This window comes from Leuciscus leuciscus (assembly GCF_965113295.1).
Source record: "Leuciscus leuciscus genome assembly, chromosome: 19".
In the NCBI taxonomy this organism is placed as follows: domain Eukaryota; kingdom Metazoa; phylum Chordata; class Actinopteri; order Cypriniformes; family Leuciscidae; genus Leuciscus; species Leuciscus leuciscus.
Genome location: NC_138743.1, coordinates 36,957,526 through 36,978,527, shown reverse-complemented (window position 1 = coordinate 36,978,527; position 21,002 = coordinate 36,957,526). Strand labels below are relative to the sequence as shown.

The window sequence follows — 21,002 nt, the reverse complement described above, 5'->3', positions numbered from 1 at the left end:
TCAGCTGCAGCATTCAATGGTCAGATATGAATAATGTCCAGCGAAACACTGTAGAACTGAGGTAATAATTGATGAATTATTGAACATTGATTTACACTGCTTTGCACATTATTAGATTGGGTTGTACATGAATTTAACAGACTCTCTTTCTTCTCACATAATACATCTATTTCATGTCCATGTATTTATTTATTTGGTAAACAGTCATGTAACGGATATAATAATGTACAGTGAGCAGTATGACACATTTATTATACTTTGCATTTTGTGAAGGAATGTCTCAACGGGTAAAATTAGGCTACTTTCAATCAAAGCTCCAGCATATTAGGAACACTTTTAGCTGTGTTGCTGTGTGTCATGAGTAAGAGATTAGTAGACTAATAACACTCTGTGTAGAGTGAACGCGAGTGTCTGGCTTATAATAACCTCATCCAACGGATCTGGACACATCAAAGTAAACATTATAAACTGGTGCACTTGTCTTTCTGAACAGGTTTATGATGATGTGTGGAAGCGAACATTGTAACACATAGCATCGCAATTCCTCATTCACTTTCCGGTTCTGTATTATTAATCTTAAGGCCAGACAAGTAGTGTGTTGAGGGTTGGTTTGTAGGGAAGGACTACACGCCTGCACACATGTGTTCAAACGCACATACCTATAGACTGAACTCGTAATACACATGTGCACGCCATCAGCGTTCTCACTGGTTCACGTTTGTGAAGTTTACACAGAAAGAACTGAAGAGTTTTCTGTTAGAGCGGTGTGTGTCAGCGGCCCCTAAGTTAATAACTAATGATCGCTGTGACGGAAGTGAATCAATCCAACTAACTTTAGCTGGACAATAACTTTATTCTAGAGCTGCTATAAAGCCAAAACACTTTACTTTAATTTCCTATTATCACTGTAAAGCTGCGTTGGAACAATCTACATTGTTAAAAGCGCTATATAAATGAAGATGACTTGACTTTGATGGTCTGAATGCAGTGGATTTTGGTGTGCACTTCTGTAATTGAAGTGTAATGTCAGTCCCACACCGGCTGAAGACCCTCTGGCTCCTGCTACTGTAACGCTGACGTTGATCTTCTGTACATGTTTTTAAGTTTTGCCAATTTAAATATTCAAGCACAAGAAGATGTAAAAGACACTGTGACACGCATGCACACTTCTCACAAAGTGAGTACAATTGGGTTCCCTTTCACCTCTAATTTACACAAAATTATATATAAAGGCTCATCTTGGCAAGAAGCCTTGTAATCATAGTCGGCTATATATGTCTTAAATCAGTGTAAACAAACCCTTCTGTAACAGTATACTGAGTTTGTGCAGCTCTTAAAGTGACAGTAGCCTGATATTCCTGCTGTTGTCTCTGCTTTAACTTTAATCAAACAACAGACAAAGAAAATCACTCAATACTCTTGACTAAATAACTTCCGTAACTATAATAAGAATTAATGTATATTTAATTTACACAACGAAGAATATATTTTTCATTTTATTACTTTATTTCTGTACCTGAAAATCACTGTTCATTATGTCATATGCATGTTTGTTCTGTTGTGTTTATGTAGGCTAGTTTAATATTAAATGGATCCAATACATGATCAATAGAAATAATTTTATGATGCAGTATTAAAATTGGTATTGGCAAAAAACAAAAATTATTGGTGCATCTCAAATTAAAAAAAGAAGTCCCCTGTTCTCATTTAGATTTGTGTTTGGGTGTGTGTGTGTGTGTGTGTGTGTGTGTGAGTGTGAGTGTGAGTGTGTGTGTGTGTGTGTGTGTGTGTGTGTGTGTGTGTGTGTGTGTGTGTGTGTGTGTGTGTGTGTGTGTGTGTGTGTGTGTGTGAGTGCGTGAGTGTGTGTGTGTGTGTGTGTGTGTGTGTGTGTGTGTGTGTGTGTGGGTGTGGGTGTGTGTGTGTGTGTGTGTGTGTGTGTGTGTGTGTGTGTGTGCGTGAGTGTGTGTGTGTGTGTGTGTGTGTGTGTGTGTGTGTGTGTGTGTGTGTGTGTGTGTGTGTGTGTGTGTGTGTGGACAGTGTTCATGAAGTCAGCATCAGCCGCTGCCCTCAGGTGTTCATTTACCGTAGCGGTTCTCACGAGCAAAGGCCACAGATTTCATAGGAGACAAACAACCATCCCTGCAGTGTGTGACAGAGAAGAAGAGCTATAAAAAACATGTCAGAACCCACAACCTGTCAGAAATGGCACGACTCAAACAGATGTGACTCCCTTATCTGACTGTGTGTGCTGGCCTCAAGACCTTGCTTCCTACACACACACACACACACACACACACACACACACAGATATTTCCTCCTCACTCTTTCTCTCTCACACACAGATGACAGCGTATTCTCTGCGTGTCACATCTCTTCTGTCAAAGATTATTCTCAGAGGTTTCAATAACTTTCAGTTCAGATGAACAAACTCCAGCAAATGTTTAATAACTGGAAAGCCAGAAGGGTAAACACTTGGGAGTGAACATGTTGTTTTGCCATTGTCTAATTTTCCTGATATCATCCTGAATCCAGCATTATGTTGCATCATTTGACTGAGCAAATTTCAACTAGAAAATTTTTATAATAATAATAATAATTTTCACCCATTTTTTCACCCTAATTTCTTTCCATTCAAATTTTATATATATATATTATAATTGTTTTTTTTCAAAACTTTGAACTAGGTATGCACATTTTGGAATTCTGGAGTGCGTGTATGAGTGAGTGTATGTGTGTGTGTGTGTGTGTGTGTGTGTGTGTGTGTGTGTGTGTGTGTGTGTGTGTGTGTGTGTGTGTGTGTGTGTCGTGTGTGTGTGTGTGTGTGTGTGTGTGTGTGTGTGTGTCGTGTGTGTGTGTCGTGTGTGTGTGTGTGTGTGTGTGTGTGTGTGTGTGTGTGTGTGTGTGTGTGTGTGTGTGTGTGTGTCGTGTGTGTGTGTGTGTGTGTGTGTGTGTGTGTCGTGTGTGTGTGTGTGTGTGTGTGTGTGTGTGTGTGTGTGTGTGTGTCGTGTGTGTCGTGTGTGTGTGTGTGTGTGTGTGTGTGTGTGTGTGTGTGTGTGTGTGTGTGTGTGTGCGCGCGCGTCCCTTCTAAACCATATTTTGGGGACAAATTCGAAAGTGAGCTAAAGCTGACAGAGACTCCCAACACCTCCATTTGGGGATGTCCTCATTTATAAAAAAATATATATATATATATTTAGTTTTCTGATAGAATCGGGATGTGGTTTGAGACAACTGCACTTTTCAACGAATAAATATTTTCCATACGAAGTAAAATGTAGCTTAATTAGTTTAGTTCAGTCTCATCCCTGAGAGCTGAGGAGAGAACACCTGCTCCTCCAGACGTGTGCTTGTCAGTTGTCCATGATTTAGGAATGATGATGAATAATAATGGAGCATAAAATACCATAGTATGCTGGCCTTGCCAGAGAAAGAGAGAAGCCGTGAAAGTAAACATCATCTGCTCCAGATAACCGCTTTTAAATACTGTATTGTTGGTAACACTTTCATTAATGGTCCAATTCTCAATATTAACTAGTTGCTTATTATCATGCATATTACTAGGATATTGGCTGTTTATTAGTACTTATAAAGCACACATTAATGCCTTATTCTGCATGATCATATTCTACATCCCTTAATCCACCCAATACCTAAACTTAACAACTACCTTACTAACTATTAATAAGCAGTAATTAGGAGTTTATTAAGGCAAAAGTCATAGTTAATAGTTAATAATGAGAGCTGAACCCTAATCTTAAGTGTGACTGTATTGTTTATTACTTTTAATGAGATAGCTTTACTAGTCAAACAATAGTTGAGGATTATTAATCTGTTAATAGGTTCAGCTGTCCACAATACATTCTGTCACAATTACGTTGAGTTTAGTTTGTCTAAGTTTCACTTTCATGGACTTTTAGTTTGTTTATCATCCGTTTCCTGTTTCCTTGTTCCTAGTTTCCCACCAGTCGTTAGTTTCCATGGACACTCGTTCAATATTAAAGGGATAGTTCACTTTGAAATTAATTTTTGGTATGTTTTAGCTTACCTCAAAGGCATCCAAGATGTAGGTGTCTTTTTTTTCGGAGTAGTTTCAATTTTGATATTTTCAGGTCAAACCGTTCTTGTCTGTCAGTCATATAATGCAGGTCTATGGTCATTGTCTCAAAACAGCATGCACAAAGTCCAAATTAAACAATTCCCCATCGTCCAAATTAAACAATTCCCCATCGTAAGTACACATTGATGGCTTAAGACACGAAACGAGCGGTTTGTGTGAGAAAACGAACAGTATTTATATAGTTTTTGTCCTCTTGTAAACACACACACCCAAATGATCAGAGGACGCGGGTGCTTCGGTCTGCGCAAGCGCCGGAAAGCGCCGGAAAAGGTCAGAGGGCGCGGGCGCTTCGATCTGCGCAAGCGCCGGAAATTATCTCTCGTGAATCCACACTGTCTATTACTATTATTATTATTAGGCTAGTAGTAGTAGTAGTATCATTGACTGCACCCTTATGAGTAGTACACATAGTTTCACATTGGTTTGACTAGCAGCTGCTTAGTATAGGCTACACATATCTTCTCTTCTTATAACTCTCTCATGTAAAACCATTCTTACCAAATATATGGTGCAGAAATACATTTTATTGCTCATTTCATGTAATGCCAGCTTTACAAATACAAAGGACACATACAAAGACGTTGTTCACATACCTCCGTTGGATGAGAAAACACCATAGGCACAGCTGATGATGTCAGTACTATGCGATCCTCTCCTTGGTTTATAAAATCATCAGGGGAAAAATGATCGCTGCAGACCCTCCTCAACTTTAGTACGTTTATGGGTGTGTTGATATCCAGCCGAAGAGCGATCAACCATAACTTCAAGAGGGAAGGATTATAAATTGGGAATTCGTGAAAACTCACCACTCCCGGATGAGTTTGCGCGAGCATACGAAATTGTTTTCTTTTACGTCGGTTTAAACATCCTGGATAAGCGCAAATTAGAACCATTTCGATTAGCCGTTTTACCTACAATCTCTGTTCTGTGTAAACAATGAGTGACGTACACGCGCGAGAGATTATTTCCGGTGCTTGCGCAGATCGAAGCGCCCGCGCCCTCTGACCTTTTCCGTCGCTTTCCGGCGCTTGCGCAGACCGAAGCACCCGCGTCCTCTGATCATTTGGGTGTGTGTGTTTACAAGAGGACAAAAACTATATAAATACTGTTCGTTTTCTCACACAAACCGCTCGTTTCGTGTCTTAAGCCATCAATGTGTACTTACGACGGGGAATTGTTTAATTTGGACGATGGGGAATTGTTTAATTTGGACGACGGGGAATTGTTTAATTTGGACTTTGTGCATGCTGTTTTGAGACAGTGACCATAGACCTGCATTATATGACTGACAGACAAGAACGGTTTGACCTAAAAATATCAAAATTGAAACTACTCCGGAAAAAAAGACACCTACATCTTGGATGCCTTTGAGGTAAGCTAAAACATACCAAAAATTAATTTCAAAGTGAACTATCCCTTTAAGTTCATCATCACTGTGTATTTGAGTAAGTCCGGTGTGGTTGTGTGTTACACGCTGTGCTGTTTGCATTATCCTTTTAGTTTGTTTTATTTAAATAAATTCCTTTGTTCTGGACCTTTTGAATCTTCCTGTGGACCTAAACATTACACGTACAACACACTTAGCCTTTTTATATTAAATATATATTTATTATTCCCATGTGGGTAACACTTTATAATAACTGCACGCTATTAATCACTAGTTAAGCATTACTAAACAGTTAATTCATCATTTATAAAGCATTAATAGACATTAATAAGCAGTTTATAAATACAGCTATAAATGCTTTGTTCTTGATTTATAAGCTTATCTATAATGTGTTTAATAATTGTATTTTCATACTTTATTAATGATCAATTTATCATTTCTAAATGAAGTATTGCATTATTTACAAACCGGTTATTTAGGAGTTGTCAGTGGTTCATAAGATCACTTAGAAAGTGTAAGTAAATGATTAATAAACTGTTTAAATACATATTATTATTCAGACACATAGTAATAGTTACTTAGTGTGTTAATAAATGCTTTATTAACATGTATTTCTACTGCAATTCAGGGTTAATTCAGGGAGTTATAAAGCATTTAGTAGTGGTCAGTTCACTATGTGTGTGAGCTCATCTAAAGTGAGGACTAGTTATGCCTTGTAAAGCGTTTATAAAGGAGATTTAAAGGCTGTTAATATTTCCATGTTCTGTATCTCTGTGTGTGTGTGTTTCCTTTTTCTGTTTAGAGGAAATCTGATCTTTAAATCTCCTTTATAAACGCTTTACAAGTCATAACTAGTCCTCACTTTAGATGAGCTCACACACATAGTGAACTGACCACTACTAAACGCTTTATAACTCCTGAATCTACTACATTTACTCACACTAAAGTGATCTTATTAATCAATGACAACACCTAGTTTGTAAATAATGGTAAATAATGTAACCGGTTTGTAAATAATGCTATAGCTGTATTTATAAACTGCTTATTAATGTCTATTAATGCTTTATAAATGATGAATGAACAGTTTAGTAATGCTTAACTGATGATTAATAGCGTGCAGTTATTATAAAGTGTTGCCCATATGGGTAATCTTATGAAGTGTTCATAGGCTACAGAGCTGCTTTGTTAGGCATGTGTGTGTGTACTAGGCTTTTGGCTCATTCCTCCAGGAATTTGCTCTAGTTTAGCTTACACGTACACTTGTCCACAATTATTTTAATAATGTTATAGACTCTCAGATGGACAGAGATCAGATGTTCGTCTGGCTCATTTGTTCCTGTGTGTTGTCATATGTGCACCAGTCATTGTTCCCTCTATTTTAACAAGATGTCAGCATAGCAATACTGTACTTCACTGTAGAGATGAGGCATGAGCACTGAGATACAAGCTTAACTGATGTTTGTAACATGACCATCTTTGCCTGTATATTAACTACTTTCAATTTTGAGTAGTATATTTTTAACATAAGAGCGGTGCGTTAATTTGTAACTTGAATTGAAAAGTCTTGCACATTCACAGATCGCAGAAAATAGCAAACATCTGCAATGCAGAATAAGATGGATAGTTTGACAATGACATGTCAGTCTTAAAGGGGTGGGTGATTATGTTTTAACTTTTCTAACTTTAGTTAGTGTGTAATGTTGCTGTTTGAGCATAAACAACATCTGCAAAGTTACAACGCTCAAAGTTCAAAGCAAAGGGAGATATTTGCTTTTACAGAAATTGCTTTTTAAGGACTACAACAAACGGCTGGTAGAGACTACACAAGCTTCCTCCCGGGTTAGTGACATCACAAACCCTAGAATTTACATAAACCCGCCCCCTGAACACGATTTATAGATTATCAAGACAGAATATGCTAATCAATGACTAGAAGATAACTACACATCAGCTTCATAAACTCATCAACTAATCATTCAGAAATGTCCTGTTGCTTCTACATGTTGTCACTTCTTCTTGAGTCTCTCCATCATTGTCTGACTTCGGGTTGAACATAAAAGGCTAAAATTTTTCAAATTTATCAGTGCATGTGTGTGTGAGGTAAAAGGACACAAGCTCTTGAAGCTCCGCCCCCTGTGCCAGGAGCAGCCGCTCATTTGCATTTAAAGGGACAGACACAAAAACAGTGCGTTTTTGCTCAGTCTCAAAAAGTGGCAATTTTTACATGCTATAAAAAATATCTGTGGGGTATTTTGAGCTAAAACTTCACACACACACTCTGGGGACATCAGATACTTATTTTACATCTTGTGAAAAGGGCATTATACCACCCCTTTAATCTCATGTAAGCACACAGGAGCGGTCGCAGTTATGCCTCTGCTTTTATAAGGTAGTTTTGGTGTTTTGTGCAGAGCTCTAGACGCCGCGTTCACTGTCAGCATCTCTGCAGCTCCTTTAAAGTGATCATTGGCTTTTTTGTGGGTTTTCTCTCAAATCTCATTGCAGTTTTTGTAGAGAAATCTGGGCAAATGTGTTTTCAAAGCCAGTGTAGGTGGTTGGATTTCCTCTTCCTGATAATTGAACCAAATGAGACATCCAAACATCTGGATACTGTTTTGTATTCTTTTACCATTTCAGCATTTGTTTAACTTGGGGGATTTTATTTTCTCCATTTGTTCTCTTTACTGTGGGAAATTTATCCAGAAAATATTTGAATGATTCACAGACCAATACTTCTGTAAACAACATTTTGCTTAAAAAATGTGCATTTCTTAATATGGATTTTTTGTTGTTGCCTAAAAACAAACACTCAATTATCAAGCAAGATTTGCAGGTGACCCTTCAATAAACTCTGAACCTTTTTCTTACTGCTCGTCAACATGCACATCCAACAGGAATTTCAATGAACAGTCAGATTTTCTGTAAAATGTGCTCATAAAATGGTAGAAAGTCATTCAGTGCATGTGTGTGTGCGTTTGCACACGTGTATGTGTTTGTGCAGGGCTTTAGTGTGATTATTCACATTTCTAAAGAGTATTGAGGTCAGGTGAACATCTGCAGTGATTGGAACATCACACACACACACACACACACACACACACACACACACACACACACACACACACACACACACACACACACACACACAGTTTCCTACACTGAAGCACATGCACAATCATTAGACTGGAGCCTGAAAAACAACATGTGCAAATTTGTAAAGGCTAGAAAATGTGGAACATCTGCACATGTACAGTTCAAGCGGACTCTTCTAATGATGAACTGTATGTGTACTGTGCACAACACATCTAAAACATATTGCACATTAAGGAGAGGAACAGCGTGTGCATATCAGCCTGCTGTTTATAAATAACCGCTTAATTCAATTGAATCAGTTTCCTCAGTTCAGACGCGTTTGCTCCAGCGCTCCAGTGCTGAATGGGAGACTGTAATGTGTTAGTGCACGTTTGTCATCGTGACGACAGGTTGTCAGGGAGTGAGTGATGGTAAGATGGCAGTCGTGGCCCGATGCTGAATGTGTGAATGCCGTCAGTAATTACACACCCTCTCGTCTGATTTATTAACTCTAAATGTCCTCTACAGCCTCTCTAATGAATACTCAAACCCTGTCACACTCATTTGTCTTCTATCTTGGCACCACCTTTCACTCTCTCTCTCTCTCTCTCTCTCTCTCTCTCTCTCTCTCTCTCTCTCTCTCTCTCTCTCTCTCTGTCACCGTACCGTGTTGCACTCATTGTCATATTCTTCAGCTAAGAGGAACAATGCAGGAATTAAAGAGATAGTTCACCCTCAAATGAACATTCTGTCATTATTTATCACCCTCATGCTGTTCGAAATAGAGTATGACTTTCTTCCCTTCATTTTTTAGGTGAAAATTATTTGCCACATTTTTCCATATAATGACAATGACTGAGAACTGAGAACATACACAACCGGTAGAAACGTTGGGGTCAGTAAGATTTGTTTTTATGTTTTTGAAAGTCTCTGATGAAAAACACAGTAAAACGATGCACATCTATGATCGTGTCTAACATGAATCCTTCACAATCATGCTTCAAACCGTTAAATCGTTTAATAATTCTCGGTGCTCCTTACTTCCCATCACTTCTGTTTTTTTATTTACAGTATATCATTTTGCCTCCCATCTATTAATTTGCACGTCGCTCCTGATTCTGACCGGCCTGCACCCGGTGTCATCCGCTGACTGCTTTAATTGCGTGTGTGTAGGTGTTTGTGTAATTTCCTGCGGTTGGGCGGCGGCGCTCGCGCTGGCCTCAGATCAGCATCTAATAAGGGCTGATGGGAGCATTCTGCCCACACACTACATACAGCGAGCCATTCAACTGCACTGCATCTCACTGTTCTGTTAACCTGCCACTGCTTCTGCACACACACACACACACACACACACACACACACACACACACACACACACACATCACGAGCGGGAGAAGAAGAACAGAGGCGACGAGTGAGAGATGCTTTTCGAGACTGCAGCGCCTCACGACAGAGCAGGGGACCGTTTCATTCCTGATTAGCATTAAAAATAAAAAAGGAAGAAATTATAATTCAACCAACTAGATTGTAATCTATAGTACTTTGCATAGACACTTTTTTATGATAGTTTGTTATGGTTTTGTGTGTATTATGAATCTCCAGAACCCATTCATAGTAATTGCATGGAAAAGAGTGTCTGGTACGAGTCTTAAAACAATTCTCTATTGTTCTGCAGAAGGAGGAACAGTGTGGGAATAAAGTTCTGAAATTATTACAGAATTTTCAATTATGGCTTTGAGAAATTTTTATAAATGCCTTCATATTTCATCTTTAAATAGCGTTTCAGGCTAAAACGTTGCACACCAAAGATGAAAACTATAACTATTCAAATTCTGTGAGAATAACGAGTCCACATTACAACTATAACGATAACGACACAGAGGAGCAATACCACTGGAATCACTTTCAGAATGATTTTTTTTTCCTCAGCTGATGAATAATAAAAACGTTGACAGCCAATCAGAATCCATCATGCTATGAAGAGCTCGAGCATTTGAATATGCACAATGACCTGTGGCTGTATGTTATGCCTGGAGAAACCCTGAGATCCATTCTGATTGGCTGTTGTCCTGAGGGTCAGGGCTGGTGATGTCGTTTACCTGCTGCAGATCCAGAGTCACGGTGACGTAATGGTAGTCCATCCCGTTCATGATGCTCGGGCTCTGCCACCATCTGTTAGTGCCGTCGATAGCGTACTCGATGGGATGCCGCTCTACACACACGAAGAAACAGTCATGTGAGAACACTCCTCCTCCATCTTTGTTTATAGGCTTTCTCATTTTGAATTTATAGGACAGTCAAAACCAGTCAGAAAAGTGGATGTGACTGAGATGCGACAAGGCCTGTGAGCTCTACTTTAACACTGTAAAGCTTGATATATGAAAACATCATCAGACATTTTATTTTATTTTATTGATTTTTTTTCAAGTTTGTATATGTGTTTTTTGTTAAGGCTTGTATGGCTCATATAGTGTTATATTGTGAGAATATGAGGAAAAAACAGCTCAGTTTTATTCAGTTTTTAGGCCCAAACAACAACATGCAATTTTGTGCAGATGCTGATACTCTTGTAATGCAAATCAATGCAATCTTTATTACAGTATAGCAGATACTTTTATAAAATGCATATAAATATCAATATCTGCCAATAATGTCTTAGTAAGATTATATTTAAATGCTTAGTTTTATAATCAAAGTTCAATTGTTTTAAAACATAATGCAATGCAATACAATGATGATGGAGAGATAAAGAAAACCATGACTAGAAACTAAATGAAACAAGACACTGCAACTATTAAACTAAGATGTGATAATAAAACGAATCCATCAGGCTTGTGAGGAAGGTTTATTTGTTTGTCACAGTCATTGCAGAGTTCTCGTTCATTGTTTTTTTTTTGTCATGGTTTCTGATTAGTTATACACACCTGTTCCCTGTTTCCTTAATGATCTCTGTGTTTATTAGCCCTCAGGTTGTTCAGTTCTCTGTTCGGTGCCGTCAATCTTATGTGAAAGTGTAGTGTATGTTTGGAGTTTTCCTCATATTCATTAAAGTTTCCTTATCACTAGTTCATTCTGTGTCATGCATAATTCTTTGTGGCTTCTACTACACACACTACCATGACAGAACACCAGACCTCGGAAAGGATTTAAACAGGGAAAGATCATGAATGCACGGTGTCCATCTGCTCCTGTTAGAGCAAGGAGATCGCTCCCTTGAGGATCACACAAGGGATTTCCTAGATCTGGCGTGCCTTCTGGGATAGGGAGTGAGACCAGATCTAGGAAATCCCCTGTGTGATCCTCAAGAAACCTTGAAGATGCTTGAAGAAACCTTCCTGCAAAGCTCCCTGAAACACTATGCACAAGTGTTCCTTGACAAAAGCCGTTTTAAACGCAAAGGGTCGTTACACCATATATCGATTTGAATTAGTTAATAGAAGTTAAATCATAAATAAATTCAGTTTGTGATTTTATTTTTAAAAGCATTCTCACTTTACAGCATTTTAACACGAGTGCCAGAACTCTTCCCAGTACTGTAGCTTTGCAGGAAGGTTTCCTCAAGCGTCTCGGAGACGTTCCCGCAGTTCTTCTGGATTTAGTCTGTCTCAGTTTCTTCTGTTTCTTCATGTAATCACAGACGGACTCGATGATGGAGAGATCAGATCAGACCGGCTGTTGTCAGACTCCTTGTGCATACACACATCTCACTGGATTATTACAATTAATGGCAAAAACAATGTTTGTAAATGTAAACTGATATTTCCTACTGGAAAGGTCAAGATTAGTTTTATTATCATGTCTTAGTGTAATAGTTTCATTGTGTTGTTCTGTTTAGTTTCTAGTCATGGTTTTCTTGAACGTCACAGTCACAGTCGTTACCTGAATTCTGGCTCATTGTTTGTTGTCATCATTTCTGATTAGTTACACACCTGTTCCTTGTTTCGTTCATTTTTCTGCGTCACTCATCATTCTTTGTGAATTCTACTACACACTTTACAGTGACAATTTGATACTCACATTGAACAAAAAAATATGTATAGATAATCAAATAAACCTAATCTGCTAGTCCAGTAAGTGTTCATCTTGAAATATTATTATTCAGTCTACTTTATAAAAATCCATAAAGAAAGACAGGTGAACCATGAGCTGAAGCTGGACATTTTTACAGTTATTCTAAAAGGCTTTTTACTTGATAAATAAAGTCTAAGCTATCAATCAGACGACAGAAGGCATGAAGTAGACTGTGTCCAACAGGTTTTTCAGCAGAGTGTTGATCATTTAGAGGCTTTAGAAATATGTGTATCAAATATGATCCAGTTGTCTTTATAGGGTTACATTTAAAATTGTGTAAGATTGTGTATGAACTTGTTTTCAGTGAATATCTCTTGAATTAAGTTGTCATTGGCAAAATTGGATTGACCTGTTGTGCATAACATAAACCTCACTCAATTTTGTCATATTTATGTTTTCTTCGATTTTGGATCAATGAATTTTCTTTGAAACTTGACGTTGAAGGCAAGCATACTGATCAAGAAACTGTTTCTTGAAGTCGTCCCTGTTAATCGCTGCGTGTGTGAATCTGACTGATGCGATCACACATGTGTTCAGAGCCGTCCTGTCCGCTTGTCTAAAGACAGCTCTGCACCGGGGTCTCTATAAACACCTGTCAATCACAGCGTCTGATGCAAGAGCAATTATCACATAATCTACACCGGAAGAGAAAGACACGACCGTGACCACACCAGATCCGCCCTATTAATACTGACTGCAAAAATACACCTTTAAGAGGCCTGTGTATATCAATCATATATTTGTGGTGACACTTTATAATAACTGCACGCTATTAATCATTAGTTAAGCATTAGTAAACAGTTAATTCATCATTTATAAAGCATTAATAGACATGAATAAGCAGTTTATAAATACAGCTATAAATGCTTTGTTCTTGATTTATAAGCATATCTATAATGTGTTTAATAATTGTATTTTCATACTTTATTAATGATCAATTTATCATTTCTAAATGAAGTATTGCATTATTTACACACCGGTTATTTAGGAGTTGTCAGTGGTTCATAAGATCACTTAGAAAGTGTAAGTAAATGATTAATAAACTGTTTAAATACATATTATTATTCAGCCATATAGTAATAGTTACTTAGTGTGTTAATAAATGCTTTATTAACATGTATTTCTACTGTAATTCAGGGTTAATTCAGGGAGTTATAAAGCGTCTAGTAGTGGTCAGTTCACTATGTGTGTGAGCTCATCTAAAGTGAGGACTAGTTATGCCTTGTAAAGCGTTTATAAAGGAGATTTAAAGGCTGTTAATATTTCCATGTTCTGTATCACTGTGTGTGTTTGTTTCCTTTTTCTGTTTAGAAGAAAACTGAGTCTTTAAATCTCCTTTATAAATGCTTTACAAGTCATAACTAGTCCTCACTTTAGATGAGCTCACACACATAGTGAACTGACCACTACTAAATGCTTTATAACTCCTGAATCTACTACATTTACTCACACTAAAGTGATCTTATTAATCAATGACAACTCCTAGTTTGTAAATAATGGCAAATAATGTAACTGGTTTGTAAATAATGCAATACTTAATTTAGAAATGATAAATTGATCATTAATAAAGTATGAAAATACAATTATTAAACACATTATAGATATGCTTATAAATCAAGAATAAAGCATTTATAGCTGTATTTATAAACTGCTTATTAATGTCTATATTAATGCTTTATAAATGATGAATTAACTGTTTAGTAATGCTTAACTAATGATTAATAGCGTGCAGTTATTATAAAGTGTCACCGAATTGGTATTTAATTCCATTGTGTTTTCGAACTGGAGAGGAATATTTCATTTGTCTGTGTTTTCGTACATCAAGCTCTTTTATCTGCAGAGATCAAGAGAGATTTGATTCCTCATGACACGAGTCCTTTAGAAAAGCACCATAACACCTCATATTAAACCACGACAGGACACGACGGTGCTTAATAACGTGTCTCTGCTGGCTTCTACCTCCGCCAGCTGACTGGAGCTGAATAAAACCCTCTTTTGAAATAAAGCTATCTGCTCTAATGAGGGATGAGTTTTATAAGCGCTGAAATACTTACATTTATCTCTCCGTGCAGAGCCTGTCGAAAGCAAACCATATTAGACAAACTCCAATCTTTCTTTACAGCCAGATCCTTAATCAGGCAAAGATGATTAAAGTTGTCCACTTAATCATTTATTTGACTGCATATATTCTTTTCTAATTTATGAGCGAGATCTAGGTTTCATTTAAAAGAACTCCCCCGCTGGTTAAGTCACATCTCTCTCTCTCTCTCTCTCTCTTCCTCTAATTTTCTCTAATTACATGTTATATTAATGACTCTCTGGCTGGGAGTGTGTGGGTGACTCTTGTGTGTTTGAAGAGAGCTCAGATTAGAGCGTCTGACTCATTACTGGCTGAGGTGAGCTGTGGATGACAGCGCTGGAGCCGTTCCTCCAGCGACGGCTCAACTCAACACGTACTTTATTAAGACCTTTCAAACTGCTCGTACAGATCCGAAACCACGACAGCGACACTGCTTTCATGAAGGTGACTGGACGACAGAAGGGTGAATCTCACAAAGAACATGTCTGGCTCATATTACACCACAAAATCAAAGTACATTTTACATATATATGGACCAAGAAAAAAAATCAGATAATCCAAAAGTGAAAGTTCAGTCATTTACTCACATTTCTTTTGAGTGTGTTTGTAATTCTCACTCATCTCAATGATGATTTTCATTAGATTTCATTAGAAAATCTGTATCATGAATCCTTTGAACACAACCATTTTTTATTTAAATTTACATAAATTATATTAAAAAATAAATAAAAAATACCATGATGATAAATAAGAGTAGGCTAACATAATAATGAACGTTTGATATTTCTTTCTTTTGATTTTGTGGTGAAATATAGACATGTTCATCACATTAATGAGATTCACACAGAACGAACTTGAGAAAGAATGGGAACACATTCATCTAGATTGTAATTACAGCAGATACTCATAAAATCAGTTTTGTCCAGTGCATGAATATCGCTTTAAAACACTAAGACAATGACTTGAATTAGGTTAAATTATTATCGACACTCATATTTGGAGGGCTTCTCAAACAGCAAACACCGTGATGTCAAACTGCATAAAACTAACATTAGCAATGGGATGTGATGTCATGCTCTAGGGCTTCATAAGAACATTACAAATAATAAGAAATTTAAAATATTAAAGCACACCATCTGCTCTACTTCCCAGCAAACCATGCAGCTTTGAAGTTTGTGTTCTCTGTATTGAGCCATGCGGTCTATATGTGGCATTTACATCCTTAATCAAACATCTTGTGGCTGTTTAATACTAAACTAAATTGGTATAATTTGCAATAGATGCTTGATATTATGCCTGATGATAATAATGGTGACAGTGATTCTTTTCAAACTCTGAAACATGCACCACTGCTAAATCTTCCATATTTTGCAATCATTGTTAACAACTTATTAACAATGATTAACAATGGGTGGTGGTGTCGCAATGGATAAGACACATGCCTTTGGTGTGAGAGACCCGGGTTCGAATCCACTGTGAGACACCAATGTGTCCCTGAGCAAGACACTTAACCCCTAGTTGCTCCAGAGGCGTGCGACCTCTGACATATATAGCAATTGTAAGTCGCTTTGGATAAAAGCGTCAGATAAATGTAAATGTAAACTTATAATAATTTCTTAATGAACTCATTGTTTGTACCTTCAAAACCAAATGTATTGAAGATACAAGTTCTTTAAAAAAAAAATTGCAAAGCAGAATTTCCCTGATTTCAACACATTTATTCATTAATTATGAAGGAGAAGAAACTCTATCTTAAGAAAAAGCAATTAACAATGTGGGACAAAATGGTTCCCGGGTTTTGCAATGCCCACTTATCATAAAGGCTTATGTTTAATATTTGTAATGCATCGATATAAGCAGTAACTGGTTGTGTTTTTAGTCTCTGGTCCTGAATACAGGGGTGTATTGGTGTAGGCATGACACCAGAACCAAGAAGATGAATTCGCCACACTAGTTCCTTTGAGATTTTCCTATGAGGTTCTATAATGGGATTTTCGATTTATGTGTAAAATAAAGCCTGTGGTAAACATAACTTGATGATACTTTGACATATTGTTCAATAAATTACACACTGGAAACATGAATTTCGAAGCAGTTACGTACGTTTTTAATAAGTAACTAGATAAGACAGCTTGGGTTGTGAGTGTGTGAGTGTGTGCAGTGTACGTTGTAGAACAAAACATCAAAGTATCATGCAGTTATGTTTACCACAGGCTTCATTTTACACATAAATCGAAAAACCCAATGGGAAAATCTCCTGCGACGAATTAGTCTTCCGGGTTCTGCCGTCATTCCTGCTCCATCTATCAGGTCTTGATCCTCAGAGCGCGATTAAGAAGGACGACCACTAATTCATAATATTATTCCAATGTCTCTTCCAGCCACACATCTCTTCATCTCGCCTTTCCGAGCCTCTCCACCAACAAAATGATGCCTAAATACACATTACCCCCATGTGCATATAAGAGAGATGCATTCACTGATTTATATATTTAGGTTTATATTTGAATTTCTTTTGCAATTCTTGAAAATGCACAAAAAACGGGAATCACTTATTGACTTTAGTGGGATGATGTTGGGCTTGTGTCGTCAGAGATCTGCTGAAAATTAAAGTTCCTCTAACTGAAGAATCAGCCCAAAAGACTTCCAGTACATATTCTTTCTGCTATCTGGCATAATTAAAGTTATTTTTCTCCCTATCAATCATATCCTCACTCATTGGTTCTTGGATTGTTTTAAGTCAGGTGCATTTCCCAAAATCATTGTTAGCCAATTATAGTTGTCCGTTAAACTCTGTTGGTAACGACGGAAGCTGCAACCATAGTTGCTTTTGAGAAACACTCCCCTCACCGATTCATGACTCACCTGGTCATTCCAGTACGACTCCAAAGAACATTTTTGTCTATGAATCAGACATTGCTATTAAAAACACACTTCCTATTCTTTCCAAGAGGCCTGTGAAGGGAAGAATACGGTGTACATGTGTTAGACGAGCGACTGTGCCAGTGTTCCTCATCACGTGTGTGCAGGGAGTTAGGAATGCAGTGATTTTTGAGCTGAAACAGCCTTTGATTAGACCATATCAAATAGATTATGCACAGCATGAGAGCAGTGTGTGTGTGTGTGTGTGTGTGTGTGTTCTGTACCGTAATCATAATCACTCTTCAGGTTGCAGGTCCTACACTGAGGGTTGTTCACGGGCCGTCCAGGTACGTGCTCCACCAGTTTGCAGTACATCTCTGGTCCCGTTTCTCCACACGTGGCGTTGGCCTTGATCTCTGCCATGGAGGCCAGGTTCAGCACAGCTGGGAAAAGACCTGTACACACACACACACACACACACACACACACACACACACACACCGTTAGCTGTTCCTTAGACAGATGGCCGCTTCTACAGACGGCGCAACAGCAATCACACTCACAGATCACCAAATAAAAAACCTGTGTAGAGGACCATATAGCCAGAGCTTGACTATGACCAGCTGTTTAACCATGACCAACAGCACCCCGAACCTAAAACATCGTCCCGCGTCCCTGGCTTGCTAACTTAGCAAACTTCAATGTCATGGAAACTATGTATAAACCTTAATTGAACAATTTAATAATCAATAAAAAAAAAATGTATTCCTGTAATGATGTTACGCTGTGGTATTCTCTAGACGTTGAGTGTACATCGGTTGTACACTCGTTATTGAGGTGCATTGTGGGATTGAATGAGTGCTCTCTGTAACATCCACTATGGTACACTACTACAAATGGCTGTTCCCTCAAATACTGCCCTATTTTAAGGTATAGGGGGCGACTTTGGACACGGAACAATTTTTTATGCCCTTCCCTTGCAAACTTCCCTCTGTCTCGGTCCCTTGGATGTACGCCATTGCTTACGTTGCACGAGCCCTTGATCACTGGAATCTGCAACGGAGCTGATTTATTTACAATTATTTTTTCTCATGAATTTCTTTTATGTGCCATTCTATATGTATGCATGCTTGGGCTGTTGGATAAAATATAAAAAATGACACAAACTAAAATTATTACAATACAATAAACTATAACAATCAGCTTAAGGTAGCTACATGTATTACGCGGTTAAATGTCAAAATATCTCCAGTTTAATACAACTTTATATGTGGGAAGTAAATTTCCGATAGCATGTGAAGACAGCATAAACATCAAGCGTAGCGTTAGTTCTGGCAGTCAAGCTCGCATCAGCTGACTCTCAGCTGATCCACATCTACCTATAGGAATACGACGCCTATCACCGTATACGTATATAAACTCCTTCAGTATTATCAGCAGCTATCGCGTTTCTCAGGAGCTAATTACCCTCCTCCCTCCCCAGCTCCCCCTGTCGTCAGGCAGGATTCGGCATTAAGATTCCCTTTGAATCAGAATAAATTCTCGAATTATGTTGTACTTTAAAATCTTGAATTAAATATATTTGCAAACATTCATGTTGGTTCTGTTCTGGGTTATCACTGCTCTCCTGCTCTTATCCATGCTAGGCTTCATGGACGCGCAGGGAGTTCTCGCCCAGAACGGAACCATACCGCCAATCCAAACTGTATGCTAATTGTCAATCGTATTTGACGGTAGTGGTCCTGACAGAAATCACTGTTTCGGTCAGTGACTTTAGCACTCCAAAACTGTTTCGGCCAAAACCGAAAATTTACTTTAGGCTGAAAATGATTGGTTGTTCCTGCTTCACCCTATAATGCAATTTGCTGTAGAGGACTTCGATTCAGTCTCTGACAGCCAAACATTTTTGCTGAAATGAACTATGGGAAAGTCCTCATACAACACACCTGTGGATGTTTTGAAACAAAAGGATAATTTCAGGAATGTGAGACTTTAAAGGAGAACTTGGTAACTTTTTTAACTTAATAAAACTGTCTAGAAATCATTTGGATGGTTAAACAACCTGTTCTGGTGATATTGGTGACTTTCCCCGCTCCCCCCAGCGTTCCCAGGCGGAAAACCAACCTTGCAACTTGCGCACTGCCGTCCCGGCAAAGTGAAATTGGAAGTCTCGTGAGAACCGAGAACGAGAAGAGAACGAGCGCGAAACACAAATTGCTTTACGGCAATTCGACATAAACACACAAGCATTTATGATGTATTACCAGATGACCCACCTCAGTAGACACAGCTCCACGATACAGTTGGCTTGCTCCGATCAAAACAAACGCACATGAGCAGAGGTAGAGAGGGGGAGGAGGCCGCCGCAAGTGAGTTTTTTACGACTGTGTTGTGAAATATACGCCCTCCCACAGCTGTAGGGGGAGCTCGTGGGGAAAACATGCGACAACAAAAGGGAAAATCAGCGAAGAAGTGACTAGAGTTCGCTAGAGTTACAGAGTTCTCCTTTAAAGCGGCACAATTAAAATGTAATGATTTAATGCGCCTTGTTTTCAAATCCAACTTCTGTTTCATCAAACACATATCCTTCATCAAAATAACACATCCACAGTTATGAAGCTAGAGCTGGTCCCGCTTTCTGTCATTAATACTGTCTTCGTATCCACTTCCCACATTTCCTGGAATTTCCCAAGATTCAGATATAGACAGTCACATGATGTCACTTCAGCTCATGTTCAAATCCCCTTGTTTATAGTTTATAGTACATAATAGCTTAATTCAGAATAGCACATACAGTAGCTTACTACTATTATTATTTATGCAATTCGAAGATTACACTAAATCAACATTAACAATTTTGATTTCACAATTATGATTCATTTTCTGAATGTGCGATCTTGCTGAATGAATTCTACACTTCATGAATTATCTCACTGTAACCAACAAAGTCTGAACACGATGTAAATAAGATTCATAATGTAGACAGCTCAGATGATTATTAGCAGGAGTTTTCACACTGAACTGAAGTGATAACCATATTTTACATAAAACAAGTCTCAACTGCCCATAATTTGCACAGGGTCAAAATTATGTTGTTGGGAAAAAAAGACAAGTTGCAACAGTGTACAGTAGCCTATGTCATGTTTTATTATTTCATTCAGAAACAATGCAAAATGCCCGTAAATAAGACACAACGTCGTTTGAACCTTTCTGGATCCGAAATCAAATTGATAAGTTTAATTTTATCAAGTGCTGTGAGAAAAGGCTGTAAATCTCCATCTCCAACATCCTCACACTCATCGCCTACTAGCCGAGACTCTTCTTTATGTGTACAGATGTGCTTTATGTGTGCAGATGTGATGTAATGACGCAATATACCCTATACTAGCTGAGACTCTTCTTTATGTGTA

The 21,002-nt window shown here is 38.1% G+C and overlaps 1 protein-coding gene and 1 long non-coding RNA gene across 9 annotated transcripts in view; both read right to left on the bottom strand.

The window, feature by feature from the left end:
- Positions 1-21,002, bottom strand: part of lama2 (laminin, alpha 2) — a 253,413-nt gene that overhangs the window by 188,822 nt on the left and 43,589 nt on the right. For all 8 annotated transcript variants that reach the window (XM_082147801.1, XM_082147798.1, XM_082147796.1 and 5 more), the window contains exons 2-3: positions 17,877-18,047; positions 10,679-10,791 (exon numbers count right to left, since the gene is read on the bottom strand). In XM_082147801.1, coding sequence (XP_082003927.1) covers positions 10,679-10,791; positions 17,877-18,047 — 284 coding nt within the window. The remainder of the gene's footprint in view (positions 1-10,678; positions 10,792-17,876; positions 18,048-21,002) is intronic.
- LOC309482590 lies at positions 8,629-10,672 on the bottom strand. Its single transcript, XR_014200326.1, has 3 exons — positions 9,932-10,672; positions 9,243-9,893; positions 8,629-9,194 (listed from the first exon to the last, which is right to left on the bottom strand). It is a non-coding gene; the product is annotated as an uncharacterized lncRNA (long non-coding RNA).